The sequence below is a fragment of the Bos grunniens genome, chromosome 6 (genome assembly GCF_055505025.1).
Source record: "Bos grunniens cultivar Pamir isolate PY7600 chromosome 6, Bosgru_T2T1.0, whole genome shotgun sequence".
NCBI classification, from domain to species: Eukaryota; Metazoa; Chordata; class Mammalia; order Artiodactyla; family Bovidae; genus Bos; species Bos grunniens.
In genome coordinates, this window is record NC_141170.1 from 101233066 (window position 1) to 101254127 (window position 21062).

General features: G+C 42.4%; 1 protein-coding gene across 1 annotated transcript in view; it reads left to right on the top strand.

Moving 5' to 3' along the window:
• The first annotated feature begins 6558 nt into the window (after nucleotides 1-6558).
• Nucleotides 6559-21062, top strand: part of HADH (hydroxyacyl-CoA dehydrogenase) — a 43900-nt gene continuing 29396 nt past the window's right edge. Inside the window, exon 1 of the mRNA XM_086407008.1 lies at nucleotides 6559-6778. Coding sequence (XP_086263134.1) covers nucleotides 6647-6778 — 132 coding nt within the window. The 5' untranslated portion in view covers nucleotides 6559-6646. The remainder of the gene's footprint in view (nucleotides 6779-21062) is intronic.

Here is a 21062-nt window from a genome sequence, read left to right on the forward strand (position 1 = left end):
TGCAAAGAGTCAGACATGACTGAGCACAACACAGCACAAATATACTGAGAAACAGCCCAAGAAAATATATTAGAATGTCAAACAGACCAGAAGACTGTGGTTATTTTTCTCAAACATGTTTAAAATTAAATTACTAATGCAACAATGAAAAGAATACTACTAAATGACCTATATCTTATAGTTCCTTCTTATTCAGATTTATTACTCAGTTTTCTTTCTTTAGGTTGTGCCTCATTTAAAAGACAATTTTCCACAACAAATATATCAATGTGGCATTTCTAATACATGATGCTAAAGATGGAAGTTCCGCCACTGAAAACTCTCTTCTCCCATTATACCCCACTTGGCAGCATTTGTTCTCATTGTGCTTTTTCTCCAATCTGAGTTTGTTTAGCAATCCTCTTCCTACTTGAAATGCAAAGACTTGTAGTGATTTGATGATTATTATAGTTTTTAAAAGATACCTTCCAAGGATATTTGGTCCTTTCTATGGTTTCCTTGTATACAAACTCATGTTTATGGGAAAGCCGGCACTTCAACATAAAAATAAAAACAAATTAAAACTTCAATAAAGCTGTTATTGTAAAGAGGGGGAGAGAGAGACAGAAATAGTCTAGAGTCATGCCATATGTGACTCTAGACTGGATTAAGTACTAGAAGAAAAAAGAACTATAAAGGACATTACTAGGTCAATTAACTAAATTGGATTACAGGTGCCCAAATGGATAGAAATGTTGTATCATATTAAATTTACTAAAGTTGATTACTATCGTTATATAAGAGAATCACCCTATCCCTAGGAAACATGCATTGAAATATTATAAAGGACCATGATGTATGTAACTTACCTTTAAGCGGTTCAGAAATTATTCATCATATGTATATAAAATATCTATTATAGAAAAATAGATATAGACAATTGATAAGATAAAGCAATTTGATAAAATATTAGCAATAGGTAAAAGTGGGTTGGGCTTCCCTGGTGGCTCAGATGGTAAAGCGTCTGCCTGCAATGTGGGAGACCTTGGTTTTATCCCTGGGTTGGGAAGATCCCCTGGAGAAGGAAATGGCAACCCACTCCAGTACACTTGCCTGGAAAATTCCATGGATGGAGGAGCCTAGTAGGCTACGGTCCATGGGGTCGCAAAGGGGTGGACACAACTGAGCGACTTCACTTTCACTTTCAAATGTGGGTAAGAGGTATATGGGTTTCTTTGCACTATTCTTGAAACTTTTCTATAAGTTCAGTTATTTCTAAACAAAACAAACTGAAAAGAACATGACTGTGATTATGATTCTCATAAAAACATCCACTCTGATCTGGCCCCTGCCTACCTTTCCAATCTCATCTTCATTCACCTGAAAGTTCCCCGGGCTTTTGTTATCCATCCTGCATTCACTGTATTTCCAGACCACTCTCTATTCTTCATTCCTTTACAGGCTACATATACACTTTTCTGTCTGAAATGTCCTTATAAATGTTCTCTGCTTGAAAACCTTCTAATCATCCTCACTACTCTGCTGTAACATATCCATCATGATGAAGTAGGTTAGGACATCGGTTATGAGCAACAGCTTTGCACTCGGGTAGCCTGGGGCTCAACACCTGGCTCTATGCTCTCTCCCTATCACACATCAGGCAAGTTATTTTCTGCTCTAAGCTTCAGTTGTCCCGTATGTGAAACATACACATTATTAAATATACATATGCATTATGAGTATAATTATGTATTATATATAATTATATGAATATAATGAATGAGTATAAATAAACATATACATTATGAAACAGTAACATGAGACTGATGGGAGTGGATGGGAAGATACACGTCACAAGCTTGGCACAGAGTCTGGCAAATTAAGCACTTGTTAAATGCTTGTTTTACCCTTGCTTCCTCCCCTTCAATAAAAAATAAATAAATACCTGGATCTGAAAATCTCAGAAGTATAGTTAGTCAAAATATATTTTACCCTTCAACTCATTTATAAATAATAGGATCTTTATATCAGACAGTTTCCAATTTATAAGCTAGGAAATCAACTTGGTTCTTTGTGGCTAGGATTTAAAGTATTTGAGAAGGAGTAGAAGGAAATAAGTGAGTTTAGAGTACTGGGGCCAGGACTTGAGAAGTTAGGTGATTATCCTGTGGGTAAAGTTTTTAAAAGGATGGGAGTGCAGTGATCCAGTTTATAACTTGAGAAATCAGTCTGAGAAGAATGTGAAACATTAACTGGGAGGAAGAGACATTAGTTTCATCAAGGCATGTTAGGAATGGGCTCAGCCTCTATTTGGGAGACAGTTTGAATAAATGCAGAGGGGGACAAAAGGGAGGAATCCTGGATGGAATCAATGAGTGGAATCGATGACATTTGACCAACCAACATGGTGGTGAGGGAAAAGGAAAACGCTCTTGGTGGATGACCAGGGTCATCATGAACTGAGATGATGAATGCAAGAGGAGGCAAAAAGCATTGTGGGAGGAGAAAAATAATAGGTTCAAATTTGGTAAGTTACAGTGAAGTAGCTGAGGGGTTTCCAAGTAGAGGTGATCAGCAGAGATTATTAATGGATGTTTCCGTTTGAGAGGCACAAGTCCACATGCTAGAAATCAGAATGGCGTAAAACACATGGCTGTATAGAGTGTTCAGGTGTAAATACTGGAATCACTGTGCAAAACTTATAGTACCGGGGCTAATTAGCAGGAAGGTCTAAAAATATTAATCTGCTTAACCTTAATGATTACATTAATATAACAGTTAAAGCTCCAAATCTAGACATACCTATGTGTTAGTGGAGCCCACTCCCCCATTTTTTTCTCCTCAAGCAGCAGCAGCACTTTCTAAGGAGTATGAAATTATGAAAGGAGTGATGTTAGAATGGATTCAAATCCGAGCCTAGCCAGTGATTAATCTGAGTGACATTTAACAAATGCCTTAATCACTCAGATCCTCAATTTCTTCACCTTTGGAGTTGTATAGCAGTGGTCACCTTAGGGTTGCTATGAAGGGAGGCAAAAAACATAGTGGTCAAAAACATGAGTCTCCCAAAAAGAGACTGTCTTGGGGTTGAATTCTACTGTGCCATTCATTAAGCTGTGTGACTTCAGTTAAGTTTCTGAACCTCTCTGGGCCTCAGTTTCCTTACCTGTAAAAAGGGATACCCTTTCCTTTGCTGTTTCTGAATTAATCAGTGACTAGGGCCATGCTTCCCAGTATACCACTCTTCCTGCAGAGAGAAATGAAGCACCACCCCAAGAACAGGGTGAAGGTACAAGTCAAGGACCACAGAAATTGTTACCAGGTGCCCAGAAGCCCAAGGTTGCACTTAGGAAAAGAATTGCATTTCTGGCAAAAAGAAGAATGATTCTATTGTAACTGTCATCTTATCAGGACTGGGCAGGAATAGAGGTCAGTGTGGCCTTCCTGGTTCAGAGGAGTGTAAATGAGGGTTACATTCTGAGTGTAATACAGCTGGAAAGGTGCCTGAAGCCCAGGTTGTCTGCAGATGGTCATACTCCACACCAGGGACTGAGCAGGACTCTTGATGCTCACTCCAGTGCTCCTTTCTTCACATAATACAGATGGGCTCAGATTTGCTGAAAAATACTGTAGTGGTTCTTTCTTTTCTGAGGAAAGGAAATCAGAGATCTACTGCTAAGTTGCTTCAGTCGTGTCCGACTCTGTGTGACCCCATAGACGGCAACCCACCAGGCTCCTCTGTCCCTAGGATTCTCCAGGCAAGAACACTGGAGTGGGTTGCCATTTCAGAGATCTGAAAACGTACCAATTACTTGGGCATTATGTTTTACATTACACACAATAAAGCGCTTCCCAGGTGGCGCTAGTAGTGAAGAAACTGCCTGCTAATGAGATCCATGAATTTCATCCATGTCGGGAAGATCCCCTAGAGGAGGGCATGGCAACCCACTCCAGTATTCTTGCCTGGAGAATTCCACAGACAGAGGAGACTGGTGGGCTACAGTCCATAGGATCACAAAGACTTGGACACAACTGAAGTGACTTAGCATTTAAACTCATTAAAAAAATATATGTGGTGATGACAATATGTTTGGCTTAGCATTAGACACAACTTTGAAATAAGAACGAAAATCCACTGAAAGAATCATCTGTGCATCCTCCTATTCTACCATCCTAGCTTCACCCCTAAACATATCTAATTCCTCATCCTTTTCGTGTGGGCAATATTTTTTTACATTTCTACCTTTACATGTACTGCTTCCTATGCCTGGAATGCTTTTTTCTTCATAAATTAACTCATCTGTTCAAGTTACTAGGTTTTCTGTGTAATCTACTCGTTTCAATTCTAGTCTTGTTGGTTTATGCAAAAGGAGTCTGGTAGGCTACAGTCAGTAGGGTCACAAAGATTCCGACACGAATGAGCAATGAACATATGCGCGCACGCACACACACACACACACACACACACACACACACACACACTCTATGGCACTTAACAGACTTTATTTGGATGTGACAGTGTCTTCAGCCAATAATGATCTCCTTAGAAATGTCCCAAGCCTAACGGAGTGCTCAACACAAGCACTTCTCCCGTATTTTTACAGAATTAGAAATGAGATGAAAGCAAAGGAATTGTGAACAAGGGATTCACTATGTAAGTTACTTCCAATAGGAAGAGGCCGACTTTGGATGGTGGGTTGGCGAATCGTTATAAAATATTTAAAAATAAAATTTAAAAATTCTGTATTACTAAGGCACAGTAACTAAAAATTACTCACATGAGAAAACTGGCCTATTGTTATCAGTTACACTACAAAGGTTGCTCTTTGACTAAACTGTCCACATGTTCGCTCCCTGCATTGATAAAGATGTAAAGTTGAAATGGGCAATTAAAGGTTAAATCTCTCTTTCGCTTAGTGGGCCTGATTTTTACATTAAAACTCATGTGTCAGTAGACATTGCTTTGGCTGTGAGCACTTTATTTCCTTCCGTTTTTAGCAGGAACAATACGCACTGGGTTAGAATATTCCCTATTTCTGCTTTATTGACTATGCCAAAGCCTTTGACTGTGTGGATCACAATAAACTGTGGAAAATTCTGTAAGAGATGGGAATACCAGACCACCTGATCTGTCTCTTAAGAAATTTGTATGCAGGTCAAGAAGCAACAGTTAGAACTGGACATGGAACAACAGACTGGTTCCAAATAGGAAAAGGAGTATGTCAAGGCTGTATATTGTCACCCAGTTTATTTAACTTATATGCAGAGTACATCATGAGAAACGCTGGACTGAAAGAAACACAAGCTGGAATCAAGATTGCCAGGAGAAATATCAATAACCTCAGATATGCAGATGACACTACCCTTATGGCAGAAAGTGAAGAGGAACTAAAAAGCCTCTTGATGAAGGTGAAAGTGGAGAGTGAAAAAGTTGGCTTAAAGCTCAACATTCAGAAAATGAAGATCATGGCACCCAGTCCCATCACTTCATGGGAAATAGATGGGGAAACAGTGGAAACAGTGTCAGACTTTATTTTTCTGGGCTCCAGAATCACTGCAGATGGTGACTGCAGCCATGAAATTAAAAGACACTTACTCCTTGGAAAGAAAGTTATGACCAACCTAGACAGCATATTGAAAAGCAGAGACATTACTTTGCCAACAAAGGTTCGTCTAGTCAAGGCTATGGTTTTTCCTGTGGTCATGTATGGATGTGAGAGTTGGACTGTGAAGAAGGCTGAGCGCGGAAGAATTGATGCTTTTGAAGTGTGGTGTTGGAGAAGACTCTTGAGAGTCCCTTGGACTGCAAGGAGATCCAACCAGTCCATTCTGAAGATCAGTCCTGGGATTTCTTTGGAAGGAATGATGCTAAAGCTGAAACTCCAGTACTTTGGCCACCTCATGCGAAGAGTTGACTCATTGGAAAAGACTCTGATGCTGGGAGGGATTGGGGGCAAGAGGAGAAGGGGACGACAGAGGATGAGATGGCTGGATGGCATCACTGACTCGATGGACAGGAGTCTCAGTGAACTCCGGGAGTTGGTGATGGACAGGGAGGCCTGGCGTGCTGCGATTCATGCGGTCGCAAGAGTCGGACACGACTGAGCGACTGGTCTGATCTGACAGAATATTCCCTAGACTTGGTTATTTGCTGACGTGAATGGAAGGTGCTCATTTTTGGTTCCCCCATCACCACTGCAAAATAGCACGTATTTATTCGGCGCCGAGTTTTACACGAGGACTAACAGCGAGGAGTTAACAAGGCAACACCACCGACTTCGACTTACAAGGGGTCCGTGGCTTTTCCGAGGAAACACTGGGCCGGTACCCGAGCGCTAACCGCCCCTCCGCGTGTGGCCTGGTGGCGGTGACTGAGTTCAGGTCTTCGGATTCTCCAGACGCGGGCGGCTGCCGGAACCAGCCCAATGGGGGTTGGACGCCGCGCACGGACGTTCGAACGCCGTCCCTGGGGCCTCGGCCAATGGGGAAAGCGGGCCGCGAGGCTACGCCCAGCCGTCGGTGACGTCACGGCGACGCCCAGGGCGCGCGGGCTCCTGGGCGCCTGGGCCTCCGCCCCCTGACGTCGGGTCGCTGCTGTTTCTTGGGCTCCGTGCAGGTTGCTACTTAGCCAGGTCTTGTGCCTGTCGCTGCTTTCGCCATCTGCTCCATGGCTTTCGTAACCAGGCAGTTCGTGCGCTCCATGTCCTCCTCCTCCAGCGCCGCGGCCTCGGCGAAAAAAATCCTCGTCAAGCACGTGACGGTCATCGGCGGTGGGCTGATGGGCGCCGGCATTGCCCAGGTGGGCCGTCCGCGGGCACCTCTGCCCGCTCGTTTCTCTGCCCGTCCTGATAGGAAGGCGCTGGCGGGCCGTGACACGGAGTGGAGTGTCCGGCCCGAGGCCAGCGCTACGGGAGTCTTCATCCCGACCCTCCCCCGTGTAGTTTGAAATTTCTGGGCCTGTGGGTCTCCACTCCTCCCAAGGTCTAGTGTCTTTGGGCCGAGCCTCAGTTTCGGGGTTTGCTTCCCGAGACCCGGACTGCGATCACTTTTAATTTTATCAGTTATTCTGCAGTCGTTAGTCAGAGCAGTTTTCTGCTCTCCTAAATGGTTTTTCTCCCCTCCGAGTGTTTGCTTGCTGAAAAGAATAGTAGTCAGCACTTTTGTAGCATTTTGTAAAGTTACCCAATCGGAGCTTGTGAGGCCCTGAGACTTCACTAACAGCTGCACGAGATGTCTTTGACCCAGTGCCCTCTGGCGCTGGGGAGACTGGGGGAGGGGGCGACTGAGGGCTCTGAAGAAGCCTCTAATCTCGCTGCATCTGCAGGACTCTGCCCGGTTCCAGCTGAGCTGTGATTCAGGGTCAGGTGTGCAGTTATTACCTAGGTCCTGGGTTGGGAAGATCCCCTGGAGGAGGAAATGGCAGCCCACTCCAGGATTCTTGCCTGGAGAATTCCATGGACAGAGGACCCTGGCGGGCTGCAGTCCATGGGGTCACAAAGAGTCGGACACGACTGAGCAGGCGCGCGCGCACACACACACGCTGTGATTCTTGTATTTTTACTTACTGATATTTAACGGTTATTTTCTAGATCGGATCAGGTAGCCGTGATTTTCATAGCTTAGCTGATAATATTCTCAGCATTTCAGCCCTTTGCTACTTGTATTGTGGGCGGGGAGCATTTATCTAATTTTTCTTGGAGGAGTGATCATGATAGAGTTTAATTTTTTTTTTTTTTTAGTGTCTGTTTCTAGCTGCAGCGTCTGTTTTCTGTGCTTCCTTTTTAGAAAAATATTTTATTAGTAATACCTTAAAGTTTCCTACACTGCAGGTTTTTTGCAACATATTAATTTGAGAGCAATTTCTCTTGAAATCTGTATTTCATTAATGTTTTACCCTGAGATGCTCCTGTTTCTTCTCAGATCACCCTGTTTATTGTGTACATGCCTGGTGCTGGGTTCTGGAATCTTTATTATATGTGAGGTGGGAGGAGTAAGTCCCTTTAACCTTGAAAGTTCTACACTTTATATACTACATGATACTCAAAAGAAAGTTTAGGTTGAATGCCTTTGTATATCCCTGCTCCACCCAAAGCTCCCTGTGCCATGAGAGAGAGATTTATCCTGGGCAGGTATAAAATACTATATTTGCTTAAAAACCTGTAAACAGCATCTTAGTGGCAAGATATTAGAGCCTTGCTGCTGCTGCCGCTGCTATGTCGCTTCAGTCGTGTCCGACTCTGTGCGACCCCATAGACAGCAGCCCACAAGGCTCCGTCCTCCCTGGGATTCTCCAGGCAAGAACACTGGGGTGGGTTGCCATTTCCTTCTCCTATACATGAAAGTGAAAAGTGAAAGTGAAGTCGCTCAGTCGTGTCCAACTCTTAGCTACCCCTTGGACTGCAGCCCACCAGGCTCCTCCGTCCATGGGGTTTTCCAGGCAAGAGTACTGGAGTGGGGTGCCATCGCCTTCTCTGATTAGAGCCTTAAGCTCCCAATAACAATACAGGAAATGGGTTAGAAACTATAGTTGATGGTCCCGTCAAGACATGAGTGGAAGAGGATTAGAAGCTAAGTTGAAAGTGTCACTTCAGCTTTTGTACAAATTCAAGTTGCTCCGTTCTTGGAATGTTGTATCCATTATTGGCCAAAAAAGAGTGTTATGTAGTACAAAAATGCACACAGGTAGAACCTTAAATTATAAGTATGATGTTGGAGCTTTCATCTGAGAAAGAAGGGAGGAGCTTGTGCAGTTCAGACTTGTAGATCACATCCTTGCATAGTTGGACCAAGGTGTGCCTTTTGAAACCTAAGGTGTTAAAAAGAAAGCTGTTTACCCCTCAGAATGGAAATATAATGGAACTGTCATTCAAGAAGTTGATAAAGACCAAAGATTTAAGTAATTCTGTCCTTACATAACAAGGTTTAAAAGAGCCTCAGCCACTGTGGGTGGCAGTTTTAATCCTGTGGAGGGGAACCACCCTTTGCTGAAGAATATCTCTGTGCCACTTTCTGCCAGTCGGTTGGCTTTGATCTGTTTTTGCACTCTACCCTAGATCATGCCATTTGAGGCAGTGGTGCCTCATTCTTTATGCTCCTTGACCTACAGCTTTTGGTACTGGCTAAATCTGTTTTGCTTATTTAGTGCCATAGACTTCTTAGTTGCTACATCTTGACTGTAGATTGTATTCAGTTCACCGTGGGGAGCTGGGATGGCCTGTGCTGGCCTGCCTCACATTGGCAGTACTGATATGGGAAACGTGCTTCTGTGCCTTATTTTACTAATCTCTGAGGTAGGAGCAGCCTCCGGGAGAGTGAAGGGATCAAATGGATTAGCACACATCAAGCCCTTAGCACAGTGGCGTTTAGTAGGAACTCGAATGTTAGCTGTCTTGAGGGTTATTACCTTTATGGCGTTACCCTTGTCCTTTTGTCATTGTCCCCTCACAGCATTCCCATCTCTGATCTTGCTGCTGTGGTAGGACTGTAATATTCAGATGGAGAGTGTTGGTTGTGCTTCTGTCCCTTCTTGTTTGATCTTCAAGGTGAATGCCAGTTGGCAATGCAGTTTGTTACGGGGACCTCTGAAAAGAGGGAAGGCGTTTTTTATTCTCTTCAGTAAAGCTTTAAAAGCATAAGCACAAAGTAACACCTAAATTACGCCCTTAATTTGCATTTAGCTTCATTCTCCAGAACTCTTTCTGAAGTAGTTTAAATTTTAATCAAGGTGTAGTTCTATTTACATTTTTAATACTTTAAAATTTTGTCATTTTTGGCATGTGTTCCAGTTCATGTTGAGTAGGATGAAAAAAAAAACAAACCCTAGATTTTGTGGGAGCCTGACACGTTTCTCAAGCAATTAAGCAATTTAAGACAAGTGAGTTCTGTGTTTAATAATATGAAGTTGATCAGAGTACAGACCATATGTATATTTGTTTTGTCCAAGAGTTCTTTGCCTGTCATTTTTTTTTGCTTGTTTTAAATTAAACACACACACACACACCTGACTCATGGTTAATATTTAAGTAAGATTAACTTGTTTTGTGTGTTCACACATTATTCTTACTTGGGTCTGATTGCCAGTTTATCTTCAGCTGGATATTTAGGCCAGCAAAGACACTTCCACCAGTAATTGACCCTTGAGTAGGGGATGGGTTGTTTTTTGCTTTGTAAAGAAGTGGAAAAGGAAGAAAGTTATTAGCTGTGCATTTCTTCAATTTGTAGAATGAGTTTAAGCTTCGCTTCCTGCATTGCCTTTTTTTCATATAAGGAGCTCAGAGAGTTTATGGCTTTCATTTAGTTACCGGTGGGCAGCCAGTGGGATTTCTGGGAATGACATTTCAGGAGTGGACTTCTTGGCTTTCTGATTTACCTTGCTTTTAGTATGCCATACTTTGAGGAAGTGAGAATTGGCATCTTGAAGGGGGTTGGAGCTGGGTTTGCACCCAAAGACTTTTTTTTTGGTCCCTCTTAAAGAGCAAAAAGTGCACATTTTTTCTGGGGAGAACTCCTTAGGCTGTTAAAACAGGATGGGGTTGGGGGAGCCGTATTCTAAGCTACAGATATATGTTTCCCTGACGTTGTATTACTGAGGACTCAAGTGGGTTGGAAGTCTCCTCTCTCGGCTCTGCATTGGTTCACCCATCTCTTTTTCCTGCCCCCCAACTCTGACTTTTCTGATGCTGAATAGAAGAATCATCAGAATTGCTTTGTGTTATTTAGCTTTACTTTTTCCCTGTTGCCTCAGTGAGTTTGCCTCTGTTGAAATTTGCTTGAAAGCAGAGCAGGGGCCTAGGAGAAGTTTTAAGATCTCAGGAGCCTGGCACCATCATTAAGTTGTAAGCTCTCCTTTGGGACTCAGACTTCTTTATGGAGGGAATAGTTTTATTCCCAGGTGTTAACTTTGTCCTCAGGCGCATGGGGTGTGTTTGTCGTGAAGTTCTTTCCTCACTTCCTGTGTTGACGCTCGGTTCTTAATTGGGCTGTTCTCTGATCTCCATGATGTATTGGGGACAGTAAAATAGCTTCTGTCGACATGTTAGTCTTTGGACTTGGGGTGCGGCTGGGGATACTCTAGAAGAGGTAGGGCTGACAGGGAGAAAAATGAATGCCATGGAATATGTTTGGACATTGTAGAGCAGAAATGGTACCTCGATCAGGTTTTGGGTTTTCTCTGCTGTGTCCTGGATGCACCTCACAATTATCTGCCCCTTTCTTGAGTTTCTAATTTCATTTCTTCTTCCTCCCTCTTCTCCCCAGTTCTGCCTTAGGCACATACCTCACTGCCTAGCTCTCCTGGAACCACAGGCAAGTAATGCTGCTGGTCGCTGTGCTGTATCTTCCTCCAGGATATGCTGAGTGTGTGATGGTTTCTGCTGAGTGTGATTGAAAGTGTGATTGAAAGGCACTTAAGGTGCCTGCTGGATTTGGGTTCCAGCCCTTCTCCTCCTGGGTGTGAGAATCTCGAGCCAGTCTCTTAACCTCTCTCCGCTTCTTCCCTTATCAACAAATAGTGTTACTTCTCTTAGTGTTCTGAGGGAGGAAATGAGCTAAGTGCTTAGAACTGTACTAATGTGTTCAGTGGAAGCTGTTTAATAATTGTTAGCTGCTTTTATTTGGTGTAGATCCATCAGCTCTAATCTGGTGAGGATTTCTCTTATTTTAGATTCTTTTAGCAATGCTAAAAGATCTGATAGTCAGCTTGGGAGAGTTCAAACAATTCTAAAGATTTTAAGACTAATTGTGTGGGTTGTTGAGAGATAACCTTAGTGCTTTCTTTACTCGTATTTGGTTATTACAGTAAGTTCATACTCAGAGCATTTAAATCTGAGCCTGGCACTTAAAAAACACTACAGATGTATGTGTGTTTTGTTCACTTTTTTTCTGTTCTGAGTACTTTAATGTCTCTGTCATTTCTTGTGACCGTTATAATAATCATCCCAGCAGAGCTGTCACCTGGGTTCAAGGGTCAGCGGCAGAGCTGAGGCTGGAACTCAGGTCTTTCACTTACCGTTCTGCTGGCTGGAGATTCCTGTGGCTGAGATGACCACCGTTCTGCATGTACCTTTTGGCCTCTACTGTCTTTGGGGAGAAGTGTGGCCTCCATGGGCAAGGGGATCTGTGGGTGTCTGGAGTCAGCAGTTAGCATCTTGTCCTTTCTTCAGCTCCAGATTTAGCTGATCATCTCCATACTCTGCTACCATCTTTCTGCCCATAATAGACTCAGACTCCCCTGGCATGACTTCTTTGTTCTCTCCAGCTTTCCCAGAGAGCTTCCTCCCTCTGTGGTTGACCTTGTGGCCACCTCTGAAGATGGGGTTGCTGTCAGAATGTCCACCATTCTGCAGAAGGCTCTGAGGAATGCTCCTGCCCCTGTTCTTTCCTTTCTAATTCCTAGAACAAGGATTGATACCTGAATTGTTGAGGAAGCATCTTAATTGGTTCATTTCAGCAGAATCTAACAGAAGAAAAAACCCTCCTAATAACCATTGCCATATTAATCTTCCTAGAGAATAGTTAGGATGTGCAGCTCTCTTCTCTACTCAGAAAGTATCCATTCTGGCAATGTCCTTCAGAGATTCTTAATATAATTGAGAGCTTGTTGATACCACTGATGTGTCCGTCTATCCCATCTCCTTTCCAGAATTTGTGGGAGATGGTGTGGAGAGTCCAGGAAGAGAAGTTATTCTTTCTCTCCATCACCAAACCCAGATGCTTACTGAATTTTTAAAAAAAATGTGTATTTAACAGACTCACTTAAAAATGGAGGCACATTCCTTTGGCTTTTTAGAAATAGTTTTTTAAGTATAAAAATATAAGTTAAAAAAAGAGGCGAACCAATGAACTTAACGGTTTTAAGGATAAACCAGCTGTGGTGGTGCTGGAATGCTTCAACAGAATGCCTTTTTCTGATTGTTAAAGTAAGTGAACACAACTGGTATTGATGGCAAAGTTCAAGGCATTGCATAACCGGAGATAATCATGAACCCAGACTTGCCAGCTCTGGGAGATGCAACTGATTTATGATTTTTTTCCTCCCTGGATCACGTCCTGAGAACCCAAGGGCAGGTTTTCATGCAGAGGTGCAGCAGCCTCAGGGGAGCAGTGACTCAGTGTACTTATTCTGGGTGAACACTTCCTCTGGGTGTCGGGAAGTCAGAATTTGGTTGTGGCAGAGGGTACATAAAACTCAGCGGTTTTCAGAGTGAGTGTAATGTTGAAATGTAGCCCTCCTGTAGTGTAAAGGCACATGGAGCCCCTCACTGGACCAGTTGCTGCAATTCTCACAAATTGATAACTCAAGTAATAATTCAGAGAAGGGGCTTCAAATCTAGTGGTATGTTTGCAAAAATATAGAAATCCTGCACACTTCTGCTTGGCATGTTTCCTTGGCCCTGGGACTGGAGTACTTGGGCATTTTGACAAGTGTGCTATTTACTGGGCCTATTTTTATAGCTCTGAAGCATCCTTGTCCAAAAATATTTCCCTCTGGCTAAGCCTGCTTCCCACCAAAGCTAGAGGAGTCAGTTGGAGTTGAGGACATAGCCGTCAAATACATTTTTTTTTTCCCGTTGCAGACTTTTTGTCCTCAAGGTCTTGTAGTCACTATCGTATAAAACTAGAGTCCTCAATGGGTCTTCAGTGGGTTGATTCAGATTATTGGTACTCAGGTTAAAGTGCCAGGGAAAGTCCTCCTTATTTATTGAAAATATATCTATGGGAGATGAAAAAGGATCGCTTATTTTTGTGATCTACTCTTCCACTCGGAAAGTTCGGAATAATTCATTGATTAATTTGAGAAAAATGAGTGTGATTGGTTTCCTTGCATCTAAGACATGTGAAATTCTTTCCTAAGTAAGAACCTTCAGTAATGTAATTTTGAAAACCGGGTGTGACTCGTCAATATCACTCTTACGAACAGTGTTGATAAGTGGATACAAACCACCCCCAAGCTTGTTAATGTTGCAGAGCAGCGCTGTAAAGCAGTAGGTCTCACGCCTCGACAGGGACCATCGTGGTGCTTGAGCTTTAGCAGAACTGCTCAGGCTGATTCTAGCCCTGCCTGGGCCGACCTGCACAGCACGGTTGCTATCCACAGTCATGGTCCTGTCTTTTGACACACATACGTGCATGTTTCTCTTGGGTGGAATTGCTGGATTACAAAAGATGAATATATTCAACTTCAGCAGATAATGCTGAACAGTTTTCCAAAGTGGTTATATCAGGTTAGAGTTCTGCCATCAGGGTGTGAAGGTCCTCCTTGCTCTATGGGATTATGTTGTTGTTCCTTTAGTCATTCTAGTGGGTTTAGTGATATTTCATTGTATTTTTATTAGAATTTCCTGTTTACTAATGAGGTGAACCCCTTTTCATATGTTTATTGGCCATATATATTCTTATACAATGTCTTATTAGATTTCATTCCTATTTTACTATTGTGTTGTACATTTTCCCCTAATTGATTTGTAGGAAATGTTTATGAATTCTGATTATGATTTCTTATATGTATTTCAGATATCTTCAATTTCCTGCATTGACTTTAATTTTCTTTGTGGTTACCATCAGGCTAACATATAATAACTTGTATGTGTAACAGTCTGTATTCGATTTAATAACAACTTAAGTTTGATCCTATTTTGATGCTCAACATTAGTAACCCTCCTTGGTTTATGTGTTTGATGTCACGTTTCATACTTTTTTATCTTGTGCATCCCTTAACTATTCTATTCCAGTAGAACTATTCAAAACCCTAAAGCATGATGCCATCAAGGTGTTGCATTCAATATGTCAGCAAATCTGGAAGACCTAGCAGTGGCCACAGGACTGGACCTTTTCTTATCCCAATTCCCAAGAAGGGTAGTACTGAAGAATGTGCTAACCATCAGACAGTTGCACTCATCTCTCATGCTAGTAAGGTCATGCTTAAAATCTTGCATGCTAGGCTTCAGCATTATGTGAACCCAGAACTTCCACATGTCCATGCTGGGTTTAGAAAAGGAAGAGCAACCAGAGGTCAAATTGCCAACATTTGCTAGATCATAGAGAAGGCTAGGGAATTCCAGAAAAACATCTACCTCTGTTTCATCTACTGTGCTAAAGCCTTTGACTGTGTGGATCATAATAAACTGTGGAAAGCTCTTAAAGAGTGGGAATACCAGCCCATCTTATCTGTCTCCTGAGAAATCTGTACGCAGGTCAAGAAGCAACAGTTAGAACGCTATATGGAACAACTGATTAGTTCAAGATTGAGAAAGGAGTATGACAAGGCTGTCTGCTGTCAACCTGTTTGTCTAACCTATATGCTGAGCACATCATGAGAAATGCTGAACTGGATGAGTTACAAGCTGGAATCAAGATAGGCAGGAGAAACATCAACAACCTCAGATAAGTGGATGATAGCACTCTAATGGCTGAAAGCGAAGAGGAACTAAGAGCCTCTTGATGAGGGTGAAGGAGGAGAGTGAAAGAGCCAGCTTAAAACTAAATATTAAAAAAGCTAAGATCATGGCATCTGGCATCTATTTGCATTGCAAATGGAAGGGGAAAAGGTGGAAGTAGTGACAAATTTCCTCTTCTTGTGCTCTAAAATCACTGCAGATGGTAACTGCAGCCATGAGATCAGAAAACAGCCGCTTCTTGGTGGGAAAGCTATGACAAACCTAGCCAGTGTGTTGAAAAGCAGACACATTATTCTGCCGACAAAGGTCCGTATAGTCAAGGCTGTGGTCTTCCCAGTGGTCATGTAGGGTTGTGAGAACTGGATCATAAAGAACGCAGAACACCAAAGAATTGATGCCTTTGAACTGTGGAGCTGGAGAAAACTCCTAAGAGTTCCTTGGACAGCAAGAAGATCAAACCAGTCAACCTTAAGGGAAATCAGCCCTGAATGCTCATTGGAAGGACTGATGCTGAAGCTGAAGCTCCAGTATTTTGGTCATCTGATGTGAATAGCTGACTCATTGGAAAAGTCCCTGATGCTGGGAAAGATTGAGGGCAGAAGGAGAAGAGGGCATCAGAGGATGAGATGACTGGATGGCATCACCGATGGGATGGACATGAACTTGGGCAAACTCTGGGAGATGGTGAGGGACAGGGAGGCCCGGCGTGCTGCAGTCCATGGGGTCGCACAGAGTTGGATACGATTGGGTGACTGAACAACAACAATAACCCCTTAACTAATTATAGTAATCATGTTTTTTTTTTTAACTGCTTTTTTTGTCTTTTAACATTTATACTAGCTTTATAAATGATTAATCTACCACCTTTTTTATATATGTTTACCTTCCTGGTGAGATTTATTCTTTCATATGTGTTCTTGTTACTAATTAGTGCCCTTTCTTTTCAGCTTAAAGTCCCATTAACGTTTCTTGTAATACAGATTTAGTAGTGTTGAACTCCTTCACTCTGAGCTTTGCCAGGGAGAATGTTCTTGGTTGGAAGTTTTTGTTTTTGTTTTCAGTACTTTGTATACATTGTGCCACTCCCTTCTGGCCTACAATGTTTCTGCTGTTGGTCTTAGTGGGGATTCCCTTGTGTGTAGCAAGTTGGTTTTCTCCTGATGCTTTTAATATTTTACAACATTAATCTTTGTCTTTAACTTTTGACATTTTAATTCTAGTGTGTCTTGGTGTGGGTCTCATTTAGTCAGAATCCAGGAAGAGGAGCTTCCCTGGTAGCTCAGCTGGAAAGGAATCCACCTGCAATGCAGGCGACCTTGGTTTGATTCCTGCGTTGGGAAGATTCCCTGGAGAAGGGATAGGCTACCCACTCCAGGATTCTTGGGCTTCCCTGGTGGCTCAGACAGCAAAGAATCTGCCCTCAATGAGGGAGACCTGAGTTCGATTCCTGGGTTGGGAAGATCCCCTGTGGGAGGAAATGACAGTTCCTGCCTAGAGAATCCCCATGGACAGAGGTGCCTGGCAGGCTGTAGTCCATGGGGTTGCAAAGGTCAGACATGACTGAGAGACTAAGCACTAAGCACAGGAGTAGGGGACGGCACTGAAATGGATGATCGTGACACAGTGTGGTGGGTGCAGGGGTAGGGGAGTGCAGGGGTGTTACCGGAACGTGGAGGACTCCTTGCTTGGGACTCAGAGGGTCTTGGGGGTGGCAGTGCTTAGTATCTGGAAGTGATACTTGGGCTTTGTTAATGAGGGAAGTTGGGGAGAAGGTTGGACAGTACAGAGGCCTGGAGGTGAGAGGCGATAGCAGCTGTAGGCACCTACACGCCTTGTGGCAGTCTCTGGCAACAGTGAGCAGTGTGTCTGGAGAGGAGGTGGCTCCCTTTCCTGGAGGGCCTTGCGTGCCATGTGTAGGAGCTTTTATTTTGTGATCACCAGGAGCCATTGAAAAGCTTAGTTAGTAATATAGACAGAAGTACCTTTTACAGAATTATCTTTTGGATAGATATGTGATCTTAGGTGAATAATATTTTTGCTTTAGTTGCTGTGGCTTTTCTCAGTAAAATGAAGGTATGTTGAATTAAAGGTTTTTGTGTGTTGTATGTGGTAAAAAAAAAATACATAAAGTAAAACTTACTTGAAAAATGTACAGTTCACTAAATAGACATTTCTCCAAAGAAGACATACAGATGGCTAACAAACACATGAAAAGATGTTCAACATCACTCATTCTCAGAGAAATGCAAATCAAAACCACAATAAAGTACCATCTCACGCCAGGCAAAATGGCTGCTCTCCAAAAACCTATAAGCAATCAATGCTGGAAAGGGTGTGGATACACTGTTGGTGGGAATGCAAACTAGTACAGCCTCTATGGAGAACAGTGTGGAGATTCCTTAAACAACTGGAAATAGAACTGCCATACGACCCAGCAATCCCACTGCTGGGCATACACACTGAGGAAACCGGAATTGAAGGAGACACATGTACCCCAATGTTCATTGCAGCACTGTTTATAATAGCCAGGACATGGAAGCAACCTAGATGTCCATCAGCAGATGAATGGATAAGAAAGCTGTAGTACATATACACAATGGAGTATTACTCAACCATTAAAAAGAATACATTTGAATCAGTTCTAATGAGGTGGATGAAACTGGAGCCTATTGTACAGAGTGAAGTAAGCCAGAAAGAAAAACACCAATACAGGATACTAATGCATATATATGGAATTTAGAAAGATGGTAACGATAACCCTATATGTGAGACAGCAAAAGAGACACAGATGTATTGAACAGTCTTTTGGACTCTGTGGGAGAGGGCGAGGGTGGGATGATCTGAGAGAATAGCACTGAAACATGTATATTATCACATGTGAAACAGATCGTCAGTCCAGGTTTGAGGCATGAGACAGGGTGCTCGGGGCTGGTGCACTGGGATGACCCAGAGGGATGGGATGGGGAGGGAGTTGGGAGGGGGGTTCAGGATGGGGAACGTGTACACCCGTGGCTGATTCATGTCAACGTATGACAAAACCACTACAGTGTTGTAAAGTAATTAGCCTACAATTAAAATAAACAAATTAAAAAAAAATAAAAACTACAAATAAATACTATAACACACATCAGCTTGGAAAAATTAGAAAAATCTGATAAAGTGTTGGTAAGGATATGGAGAAACAGGAAGTTCATGTTTCCTGTTGTTGGTGGGAATGTATCAATAGATTAGTGTAACTGTTTGGGAAATGCTTTGGCATTTATCTAATAAAACTGAAAATATGCACATAAAAAACTGTACAGTTCAGTGGCATTTAAGTACATGCCCATTAAATAATAATCGCCCATCTCTCCTCCCCCAGCCTCTGGTGGCCATCCTACTTTCAGTCTCTATGAATCCGACTGTTCTAGATTCTTCGTATGAGAGAAATCATTCAGTATTTGTCCTTTTGTGACTGCTTTATTTCATCTAAAAACCTTAAAGGTTTGTCTGTGTTGTAGCATGTGTCAGAATGTCTTTCCTGTTTGAGGAATAATACTGCATCGGGATATTTTTAGTGGAGTCATATTCCGTTGCATGTCTGTAGCACACTGTCTGCCCGTTCACCCATCAGTGGACACTCGGGCTGCTCCCACCTTTTGGTTATTGGGGATGCTGCCATGAACATGGTCTGCAGCTATGTGAGAGTGTTGCTTCTAAGTCTGTGTTAGAGTCCTTTTGGATATATATCCAGAAGTGGAATTCCTGGATAATATGGTCATTATTTTTAGTGTTTGGAGGAACTCTTATAGCATATTCCACAGGGACTGCATCAGCAGTGTGCAGGAGTTCCAGTCTCTCCATATCTTTGCTAACACTTATTTTATGTTTTTTGTTTTTGTTTCTTTTTTTAAAATAATAGCCATCATAGTAGGTCTGAATAGATCAGAGGGTGTTTTTTTTTGAATTTTAATTGGAGGCTAATTACTTTACAGATCAGAGGTTTTTGACACTATACTCTGATGGACTTTAGGGTTAGGAGTTCAGTGCGGTTCCTTGGTGGTTCCCAAACCCCTCTCTCCTGACCTATGCTTTATGTATTGCTCTTCTGTATACATTCTTAGGAGGAATAATTTCATGGCTAAAAAGCCTGAAAACGGTTGCACTGATTCTCCTGCTGTAGTAATTGATGATCTGGATTATCTGTAGCTAATAAAGCTGAACAGTAAATAATTTTCCCTCTCTCTCACCTTGCAGTAGTTGAGAAACTAAGGTGCCTCTCACCCTCTCCTTGCTGTGATAGAGAAGAAAGCTACACTGGAGGGAAGCCTGTGTTGTGTGTCTGCCGCCGTCCCTGCCCTGGCTGCCATGTGTCCCTCACAGATGGACGGACACACACAGGGTCTGCATGTCTCTTTGCCCACAGCCCTTTTGATAAATGGTACAGGACACATTGACATGCTGGAGGAAATTAAGCATCAGTCCAGTTTTGAAAGTACAGAGGTGGTCATATTACGTGGCAGTTGCCCTCTAGTTCCCCTTTGCCTGGCATCTCCACCACCAGTGCCAGAGAATGGTTGATCTGCCCACCAAAATAATAGAGAGATTTTTGTGGTATTTTTTTTTAATCTGGTAATTGACTAAAGAATCCAGTTATTCTTTTTTTTTTCTGTCTATCCTTTTATATGTGTGATTTTTCATAATTCTATTAATAACTTGATTATGTAAAATTTGTTATAAAGAGTTTCTAGTAGCAAAACCAGTCATGGTTTCTTGAGAACTTATTCCTAAGATAGTTCACAAACTGAAGCTTTTAAAAACTAGACCTATTATTCACCCATTCTTTTCATGAAGATTAAGTGTGCCTTTGTGCCAGACATTGAGGTGGGTGAGAGGTAGTATGTGGTTGCTGCCCTTGAATTGCTCACCATCCAGAAGAGGCACAAGTGTGAACAGCTAACGTCATGAAGGCACAGATGCCCTGCTTGCCATATCTGGGATGCCACCTGACACAGATGAAGGTTTTAGTGGGTTAAATACCTTACCTTAAGATACGGCCTTTACACACTTAAAATATGATGTTATAGATATATGGGATATATCTTCTTAGGTAAGGAAAAAGGGACATTAAAAAGTATGTGTTTAAAAAAAGGCGTATGTATGTAACTGCACTACATATATGTGTATGAAATTTGCGTTTACTGGAAATTTTGGTTGGACTGAAGTTCAGAGTATGACAGAACTACCCTATGTTTGGCTTTGTGGTCACAGCTACTTCGGATTCTGAAGAAGTAGACGATGTGGCAGGTCTTTTGAAAAGGTCTCTAGCTATTATTCAGTATTTTGAGTTCATCATCAAAAGCTGGTGTTAGTTAATTTTTCCATGTCTAATTTATCTTTCACATATGGAATTTCTCCTACATCGTCATTGGTTTATGACCTTTATTCTAAAATTCGTGAGGTTTTTTACAACTTGAAATCGCTTACAACCATTTGTTTTTTATTTCTCTCTTATATTCATGTCCTGGGGTTTGGGCTGCTGTTAACATAACTGAGTGATCATTGGTAGCTGTGACTCTCACCAGCTCCACACTGTTTTTTTCCCTATGTTTAGGGTCCTGCAGGAAGGACCTGCTATATCTGTAAGTCAGTAGAGCACAAAGGAGCGACTACCTGTGCTAGAGGTTGAGAGAGCGTTCTCCGAGGGAG